General features: G+C 37.7%; 1 protein-coding gene across 1 annotated transcript; it reads right to left on the bottom strand.

Annotated features, from left to right (window-relative positions):
* Nucleotides 1-652: 652 nt before the first annotated feature.
* On the bottom strand, nucleotides 653-1,464 carry LOC110938031 (heterogeneous nuclear ribonucleoprotein A3 homolog 2). The gene has a single exon (XM_022180505.2). The coding sequence runs from the start codon at nucleotides 1,421-1,423 to the stop codon at nucleotides 989-991; it is 435 nt and encodes a 144-aa protein (XP_022036197.1). The 5' UTR covers nucleotides 1,424-1,464; the 3' UTR covers nucleotides 653-988.
* Nucleotides 1,465-10,410: the final 8,946 nt, after the last annotated feature.

The following is a 10,410-nucleotide window of genomic DNA, read 5'->3' as shown; positions in this document are numbered from 1 at the left end:
GTCTTTGCCACCTAAGTGCCATCCGTGGACCTCAATGTCATGTAAGCCATGGTCGCCGAGCATCCACAATGGAAGTCTACACGAATGTTGGCCACATTGAACATTTTCCTCTGTCCAATGTCAACGACATCCCCTCTCTACGATTCACACACAGTCCCTATTCATGACGATTACAGACACCCCTCTCCACCAAAGCGCCAACTATATACCTCTAAGAGAGTAAGTGTGGTCAAACTTTGATTACCATAGACAAAGATAAATTAAGTTTCTAAGTGGGGTACATCATTTATTCATGAGGTAGAGGTAGACAGTTTTTGGATCAGAATAAATATTTTGTATGTCCTTTCAACAAATTTGTACGAGTGGACGGAGAATGTTATTATGTAGTTAACCACCTTATCTCACATTAAACATATTTTTTCATGAAGAATTCTTCAAAATTTTGGGTTTTTTTTTTTCAAATTTTGGGTATCACTCATTTTGTTATTGCTAAAAGATGCTAAAAAAACACTTTTAACTTTCATCATGATGTGGACTTATGGTCACAATGAAAAGTAACCAATACAATCAATATTTTATTATGATCATCATCCAAAAAACAAAAAGTAAAATAGGTTTGATATATTATCCAAAAGACCAAAGTGATAGTTAATTTATCCAATACAAATATCCAATAACAATATATAACATATGTATTTCATATAATAATACATTACCATTACAAACTTTCTCATCAAAAATACATAAGTGTTATACATACATATCAATAAAAACAGCAGTACATCCGGCCACAGGCTATATCTCAACCGTAAAACGCCACCACCGCCGCCACAACCACCGTACTCCGGCATAATACTTTTTTTTTAAACGGTCAAACTTATATTAGAAAACCGGTCTAGCAAGAAACTAGACAGAACGAGCTACTCCGGCGTAATACTTAAATAATATCTATATATAATATCCATATAGATATATAGATATAAATATATTAACAATAAGCCACACACTTCTTGCAATCCATAGTGCACCCACCTCCGCCACCACCACCACCATACCCCTTGCCGGAGCGGCTGTAGGCGGTGAAACATTTAGCCGGACACGTGAGCTTCTTCTTGTAACAAGGCCCCTTATCCTTACACACCATAGTGGGCCTGATCACCCCACTTTTAGAGTGGCCACCTTTCGGCCCACCATAGCCTCCCCCATACCCACCAGCCGCACCACTTCCGGGCCAATTGTTACCAAACCCGGGTATGTTAAACCCGCCTCCTCCTGAACCGGGTCCGAAGTAGCCGCTGCCGATGTCTCCACCACCTTTCTTGTTGTTGGGTTTGGGCTTGTTGGTCTGTGGGTCGGGTCGGGTTGAAATGGAGAGAGTGAAGAGGAAGAAGATGAAAAGGAAAGGTATGATGAAGGTTTTCATGGTGAGTATCACTTTTGGATGGTGGGTGATGAGGGTGGTATTTATGGTGGGGTGGGTAGATAATATGCATTTAAGAGGGTCAGCAATGTAGGGTTATGTTATAGGGGTATGATAAATACACCCAATACAAAGATAAATCTACCCATTAGTCAAACTTGGTAATGATTAAACATTTTACTACATTATTTTATTATAAAAGTCAAAAGGAATAATTATGTTTTTATGTTATTTACTTTATTACATTATTTTATTATAAAAGTCAAAAGTAATAATTATATTTTTATATTATTCTATTAAATTAATCAAGTATCTATTTTTTTTAATTCTTTAACGATTGATATTTTTTCAATCAATCAATATACTTTTTAATTTTTAAATATAAGTTACGTTATTATAACTTAATGATTTACTTGGAATTTATATAAGAGAAATAATCAAGAGATTATTACAATTTATAATTAAAATTTTATTTACAAATTGCAGCTCGATACCCATTTCCATTTCCATTTTGATTTACTGTTTTTGAAACTCATGATGATGCACTACAGTGCCTAGTAACTAGTAAGTTATATTTTAATGTTAATAAAATAATCATAGTATTAATAATAACTTGGATTAATCTTGAACTAAAAAAAGATCAATTCTTGTTTAAGAAAAAGGTGTAAAATAAGTATACAAAAATAGATAATGATTTAATTTTATAGGAAAAGAAAAAGAAAACTAATATGTTTTTTAAAAGAGTTATTACTAAAAAAAGTATAAAAAGTTGATCAGAGAAATAAAAAAAATATTTTTTTAAGCAATTTCATTCCAATCATCAGGGCAAATTACATAAGGATAGCAGGTAGACGAGCAACAAACTGCGCCGCCATCCCTTTTTGAATAGAAAACCCTAATCTACTAAAAACAAAGCCTCGCCCCTGAGGGGTCGAAAAGTTGCTATGGACCACACGCTGAACTCTAGACAAGAACCGAACTGCCTCCGTGCTTTTCCACCTTCTTTGACTCTGCTTTCAGTACCGCTTGCCCCGCCACAAATCTATTTTCCCGGAACCCGGCTAGTGGGGATACACCTGTTGTTTACAAAGAAAAGACTAGTTTGGAAAAAAAAAAAACTCTAAAAATATTAGATTTGTTAAAAAATATAAATTATTAAAGAATAAAAAAATATACACTTCATAAACTTATTAATAGAAATATTATAAAAGTTTAATATGTTGGTTACAAAGAAAAGACACACAAAATACTCAAGAAACACCATTTTGGTAAATACTTTTCAATAAACACCATTTTAGTAAATATTTTTTCCACTAACACTAGTTTGGAAAAAAAAACTCTAAAAATAATGATTGTAATTAATAATTTAAAAATAAAATAGAAATTCTAGATAATTAATGCTTTAGGTAATTAATGACAACTCTTTTCTCTCTCCTACCCACAATTCTTTCTCCTAAAAGATTGACTTTTGGGTATATTTAACAACACCCTTTTTTTTTGAAAGGCTAACAAACATTATTATTAAAACCTGAGCTAACCAAACAGTTAGCTCTACCAGGTACATGACAGTGGAAAGTAACAGAACATATACACCAAAAACGCATACTAAGCAACCTCAAAATTACACCATTGTTGCCATGACATGGATTGTCCCTTGGTCCGATTGCGTACCCACAAAAATCCCAACTGTCGAATTTCATCCTTTATTCCATCCGCGGTTGTTACCTTTCGATTGAAGACTCGGTCGTTTCTACATCTCCAAATGCACCATACCGCTATTTGAATGATAGAGTACAACATCTTCTTCCACCTCGGGGATCCTCTCACATGCCGATGTATCTCAAACAAGTCCTTTATACCAAACACAAAGACCTGATTGCACCTACTCCATTGGGCGATGAAGTCCCAAACAAGCTGTGCAAAACCACAAGCAACAAATAGATGTTCGACCGACTCGTTTGATTCTCCACACAGTTTGCAAGTTAGAGATTCGAAATGCACGTTTCTCCTAGCCAAATCTACCATTGTCGGTACGCGGTTAAGCGCTAACCTCCACGAAAAGAAGTTAACCTTAATTGGGACCCACGCATTCCATTCAAATGCCAAATTCAAATCTGGGAATCTTTCAGTTTGCAATCTAACTCTCAAACTGCTTACCGAAAAGTTACCGGACGAGTCTAAATCCCAGCTCCACTTATCTTTGCCCTCCCTGACATTAACTGACATCAAAGCATGTTCCAGCTCCGCTAACTGAGTGAGCTCTGCTTCTGAATCTGGAGGCCGCGTCCATCTGAACCTAATTGTCAAAAGACCGCCTGAGTCGAATATCCTATCTGCCACTTTAGCTGTCTTCTGTTGCTCCAACTCGAATAAATTCGGGAACTCGTATTGCAATGGATTCTCGAACAACCATTTATCTTGCCAGAATGTTATTTGATCCCCCTGACCTAGAATGCCTCTGAATAATAGTGCCAAATTCATCCCATATTCTCCCATGTCTTGCGACAAATTCCCCACTTGTTTCCACGAACCCGCAATGGTTACCTTTTTTGGGATAAACTGCCATGATCTTGAGCTATTATGTATACTCCATATAACCTTCCTCCATAAACCGTTGGTATCGACCTTGAATCGCCACCACCATTTTGCTAGCATGGCTAGGTTTGCCTCCCTCAACGAACCTAACCCCAGCCCTCCCTTTTCTCGCGGTGTCATAGCGTGTTGCCATGCGACCCAAGTCATTTTTGAATGGTCTGAATTTGTTCCCCACAAAAATTCCCTCCTCATCCTTTCAAGTTGCTTAATCACCTGACGCGGCGCCTTGTAAATTGAGAAGTAGTAAGTAGGCAAAGCATTAAGGACTGACTTTATTAATGTTATCTTCCCTCCAAACGAAAGTATATTTGATTTCCATGCCGATAGCCTTTTTTTAAAAACCTCCATTACCGGGTCCCAATGTTTCACCATGTTCATGTTTGCCCCGACCTGAAGCCCCAGGTGTTTAAACGGTAGTGACCCAACCCTACACTTGAAGACATCCGCCATGGAACTTGTATTTTCACTACACACCCCGATGCCATATAAACTGCTCTTGGCTGCATTGACGCGTAAACCCGAAGCTAAATAGAAACAACGTAATATCCTGTTCAGGTTTCTAGCATTTTCTGTACACCATTCTCCCACGAAGACCGCATCATCTGCATATAAGAAATGCGATAAAATAGGGCCGTTATTGCCACATCGTAGCCCGTTAAACAACCCAATTTCTCCGGCCTTCTTTAATACCCCAGTCAACGCCTCCATAACAATCAAAAAGAGGAATGGAGACAGTGGGTCGCCCTGCCTCAATCCTCTGAAACACGGGAATTCATGTGTAGGAGAACCATTCACCAATACTGATGCACGAGCAGATGTTACTGTTGCCATAACCCATTTTATCCACACCCCTGAGAACCCCAACTGTGAAAGTATCGATTCTAAAAAAGCCCAACTTACCGAGTCATACGCCTTCTCGATGTCCACTTTAAGTATAAACCCACTCTTTCGATTTTTCTTCATCCATGCTATTAACTCATTAAGCACTAGGGGACCGTCCATAATACTTCTATTCGTCAAAAAGCCGGTTTGTTCCTCCGCAATTAAGTTTTGGATCACCGGCTTTAGTCGATTCGCAAGTACTTTGGAGATCACCTTACTAATGCACCCGACTAAACTAATCGGTCTATAATCCTTCAATCCACCCGGGTCACCACATTTTGGGATTAAGGCCAAAAACGAAGAAGTACAACCCTGTGAAATTGTCGCATTGTTATAGAATTCTTCCAGTAGCTTAACAAAATCATTTTCAAGGAGACCCCAACATCTCTTTAAAAATCTAAAATTAATCCCGTCCGGTCCCGGCGCCTTGTCGCTACCACAATCCCACACGGCCTCTTTTATTTCAGAAACCGAGAAAGGAGCTACTAGCCTCTCGTTTTCTTGCATTGACACACTAGCCAAGTTCGGGCATATGAGACTCGGTCTATTATCCAAAGGTTCCAAAAACTTTTCAGCAAAAAAAGAACATATGGTATCCTTTAAAAGTGTCGGTGTTACGACCCATTCCCCATCAAGCATCAACCCGTTTATCCGATTGTTACTAGTGTTAGCGTTGACTACCCTGTGGAAATATGCCGTGTTTTCATCTCCATCCACCGCCCATTTCACCCTAGATTTCTGTTTTAGATCCATGGTCTTCAACCTGTCGGCGTCCATTAAGTATCGTTTACAATCTGCCCTTAGTTCCAACTCCTGTGGTGATAAGGACCTGTCTTCAGCCAACAGTTCTAAAGCCTCCAACTGAGAGACTTTTGCACCGTACTCAGCCTCCTTTACAGCCTTTAGTTCCTTGACCCAGCCCTTTATTTTATATTTAACCCATTTTAGTTTAGTTGCTAAGCCCAAGTCTGCCGGTCCTTCGAAGCGAAATTCCAAACACAACTGCTCCACATATTCCATAAACCCAGGTAATTCCATCCAGGAGTTGAAAATTCTGCATGGAATTGGACCAAAGTCTACCGAGCTAACCGATAATAGTATTGGGCTATGGTCCGAAACAAAATTGGACAAGGCGACTAGCGAAGCTTGCGGCCATTTATTCATAAAGTCATGACAAACTAGTAGCCTGTCTAACTTACTCATACTAACACCATTGTCTGCGTGGTAAGTGTATTTCCGCCCTCCCATTTGGTATTCACAAAGCTCCGCCAATTGTATGAACCGGTTGAAATAAAATGCATTTAAAGCCACGAATTCTGAGTTGAATCTTTCTTCAGGTATTCGCACATCGTTAAAATCCCCCACAATGACCCAAAGTCCACCTATACTCCTCCTCGTGGCCAACAATTCCGCCCATAACCCCCGACGGTCAATCGGGTCATTATACGCATAAACGTTGATCACATTCACATATTCCCCCGTGTGTTTTAAAGTGCCTGAGGTAAGTAAGAAGCGGTTATGTTTCACCACCTGTGTTACCTCAAAAACCGCCGGATCCCACATGCTCAGTAAACCTCCAGACGTGCAAATGCAGGAGGGAATTGATGTTTGAAGAGGGAATTGAAGTTTAACAACACCCTATGTTATATTATGGGGGCTACTGTTTGATGTTTGAAGAGGGAATTGAAGTTTTGCAAATGCAGTTGCATGTTATGTTATGTTATTTGTGAAGTGGAGTCCAATGCATATCCATGTTCATGTGTAGGTCCAAAATGGGGTAACATATCTTTAGGTGGTAGTTTAATAAATTACAAATCTTGAAAGCAACCCTTACATATCTCAAATGTATCATTTGTGGAGTTTGCCGCTTATAAGGTCAGAGTGGCGGGCGTTACTCACTAGTCTAAGCAGCTTATAAGGTCCGGTCCTTAAACAAAGGTAGAGTGGCGGGCGTTACTCACTAGTCTGAGCAGCTTAACTCTTTCAAAGGGAGCTAGGATCTCCAATAACTAATCTGGCCCATAGCCGAGAAATAAGCTAGATGATCATTTGATACACATCAAAGTTGGAGGTTTCCAAATCTATTGGGATGTGGTTTTAGATGTAAACAATTGATGGAGCTACAAATACGACAACACTTGATCGAAGAGGGGGTTCACATTCTAGTCATCCAAAAAGGCAAATCACATATACATTAAAACCTCTATAAATTAAGAATGTTGGATCAGGATATTTTATTAATTTAGCAAGATATTATTATATCGATAAATTAACAATTTAAAAGTGGTTTTACGTATGACCTTTAAATTTCTAAGTTCAATGTACATTCACAATTTAATCGGATTTGTCAAGTTAATTGTTTTTTAATACAAAAAGTTAATTCATGGTACAAAAAAAAAATATATATACAAAAACAAGTTTCAATGCACATTTCTTCTCCATGTAGAGTGCATTAAACATGGTTAGAATTTGGAATCTTTTACTAATTATTAATTTATAGTTTCGTTGGGACCAGTATCTATGCACTGGGATTTAAAAAAAAATATTATTTTATTATTTTATCGACCGGGGTCCAATTTTGTACTGGTCTCAAGTTGGGACTTGACAAATTATTAATTTTATCAAGTTTATTAATTTATCGAGTATTAATTTATAGAGGTTGTGAAGATGAAGATTGTAGGTGTTAGAATGACTATTTTTCTTTAGATACGAAGATCACTAATAGTTGTTATATTAGAGGAGGGTTCTATACGAGGACATACATTATCGACTGAATTGTTGAAGGTATATCAAACCATTATGTATATTTTTTACAAGGATAAGAGATAGGGTTGGTAAAACAGTTCTTTCCTCTATTTAAGAAATGCACATGTGTTATGTGCAATTGACATTGGACTCAAGTGACCAATAAAATAAATACATATGATGAAAGTATTCCTACTAGATGTGTTCAAAAGTTTTGTATACGTGTTATTGAATTTTTTTCATAACAATATTTTTTGGTATTAAATTACTTTTTATTAAAACATAGACGATTACAGATTAATGACAGGTAGACGGGCAACAAACTGCACCCCGTAACACCCAAAATTTACTCGAAACACATTTAACCACTAGACTTGATTATAATATATCAAATTAAAATTAATTATCAATAAATAAATGATTAATGGAGAGAAAACTTAATGCCTCAAGTCCCAACCATACTTTTATCATTTAGTCAAATATGAAATAAATACACGCACATGCGTCTGATATTTTTCTTCTTCACCGATCTATATACGTGTTCATATAAATTGTCTTTAAATTTAAACGATTTTTTTTTGAAAAGTAAACTTCATTATACTCTTATACAATTAGTAACTTGGGATACCACCTTAGGTTACACTCCTTGCATAAATGAACATACCCTTTCAAAAAAAGAAGTAACTTAAAAAAAAAAAACTGTTATTTGATTGACTTATACATTCAACCGACACAACCAACCATAACAACTCTTAACCACCATCATTTTAATTCATAGAATGATATTGTAATATACAATTATATTTTGAACTGACGCATCACCAAATCACGCCGTTCAAGTAATAGTTTCAATACTTTGTTACGTACATGAACGAAGTAATATTACACATAAAATAATATAAATCCATGTGTTCCATTCTCACATGCACCATTTACCCTTCATGTAACCGTCATCAAGATTCCTCACAGCCGCCATTCTCAAGTAAGAATTCTTCTTCTTCATCCTTTTAATTGTAGAAAAATCCATTTTAAGCAAATTAAACCAACATCATAGTTTGTTCGATTTGTGATATCCTTCAACAAACCTTTTGAAAAATGATTTTTTTTTTCAAAAATAATATATGTGAAACAGGGTTGGAAGGTTTGTTCAAATTTTGTGCCAACAGAGTAGCCCAGTAACAATTTTAATTCTTTTAAGTTAACCCAAATAAACTTGAATTTGATTATATCAGAGGAAATGTGTAAATGATAAAAACTTGAGAAGGCTATATAACTCGAAAATTTCCTCATGCGTGGAAGGAGCCGCACACCAATCCCAATGTAAAACCTTCGTGTTACTTTCCAAAACGACCCGCTGAGAAACCGAAACCCATTTGCATCTTTCTAATCTAAAAAGGTGTGGATAAACCACACGCAAAGGGGCTTCACGCAACCATCTATCGCTCCAAAAGTTTAAAGAGCTCACATCTCCTACATCCCCAATGAAAAAAGAATTCAGAGACATACCATCTTGGTTCTTTGACTCGCCCACTTTGACAATGTACTTCCAACACACGCTAGACGACGCCGAACAAGGAAGCAAAGCCCAAGGTCTACTCGAACCATGGCACCCAAAATAATTTTCTTCCACAAGCAACTACCCTCATTCTTAAATCTCCATGTACATTTTAATAAAAGAGCATCATTCACCTCTTGCAATTTGGACACACCTAACCCCCCCCCCCTATTTTTAGGAGTAGTCACCACATCCCAAGCCACCCACGAAATTTTTTTATCATCACTCGTACCCGCCCAAAGGAATCGCCTCATAATGGCCTCAATAGAATCGGTCACCGCCTTGGGAGCTTTATATAAGAATAAATAATAAACTGGCAAACTTTCAAGAACCGACCTTATTAGAATTAGACGGCCGCCTATAGACAAAATCCTAGCTTTCCAAGACACGAGACGATTTCGAACCACTTCGACCACCGGATCCCAACTCCTAATCTGAGTCATCTTCGCCCCTACTTGGATGCCAAGATAGGTAAAAGGGAAACTCCCTCTCTTACATCCCAAGAGGTCCATCATGCTATCCACTTCGTGGTCATCCACCCCCACACCGAAAATATTTGACTTGTGTAAATTAATACGCAAGCCCGAGCACAGATAAAAAATGCGGAGAATCCTAACAACACTGGTAATATTATCTCTCGACCACTCCCCTAGAATGAGAGCGTCGTCGGCATAAAAAAGGTGGGTTAAATACTCTTCGTCATCTGCAAAACTAATACCCTTAAAAGCTCCAATAGTCTTAGCTTTTTTATAAGCCACGAAAGAGCTTCCATCACAATCAAAAACAAGAAGGGAGACAGTGGGTCTCCTTGACGGAGGCCTTTTTCACAACGAAAGTCAAAAGTCGGGGATCCATTAACCAAAACCGCGGCTCTAGAAGAATAACAAATACCTTTAACCCATTCAGACCACAACGGATGAAATCCCATCTGAGACAAAATAGAAATCAAGAAGTTCCAATTGACATTATCGTAGGCCTTCTCGAAATCTATTTTTAGCAAAAAAAAAACCTTTTTCTTTCTCTTCTTTAACCACTCCAAAATTTCATTAAGCATTAACGGCCCATCAAGAATGAAACGGTTAGACAAGAAAGCCGATTGAGTCTCTGAAATGACTTGACCCATCACCTTTTTGAGACGGTTCGCAAGGATTTTAGAAACTACCTTACTAACCACCCCAACAAGGGTAATCAGCCTATAATCTCTAAGCCCCAC

Source organism: Helianthus annuus, chromosome 4 (genome assembly GCF_002127325.2).
Source record: "Helianthus annuus cultivar XRQ/B chromosome 4, HanXRQr2.0-SUNRISE, whole genome shotgun sequence".
Lineage (NCBI taxonomy): Eukaryota > Viridiplantae > Streptophyta > Magnoliopsida > Asterales > Asteraceae > Helianthus > Helianthus annuus.
The sequence above is the reverse complement of the archived record's forward strand: the minus strand, read 5'-3'. Positions and strand labels throughout refer to the sequence as shown.

Coding starts and splice junctions, on each gene's coding strand:
- LOC110938031 (XM_022180505.2), bottom strand. CDS start 1,423: ATGAAAACCTTCATCATACCTTTCCTTTTCATCTTCTTCCTCTTCACT.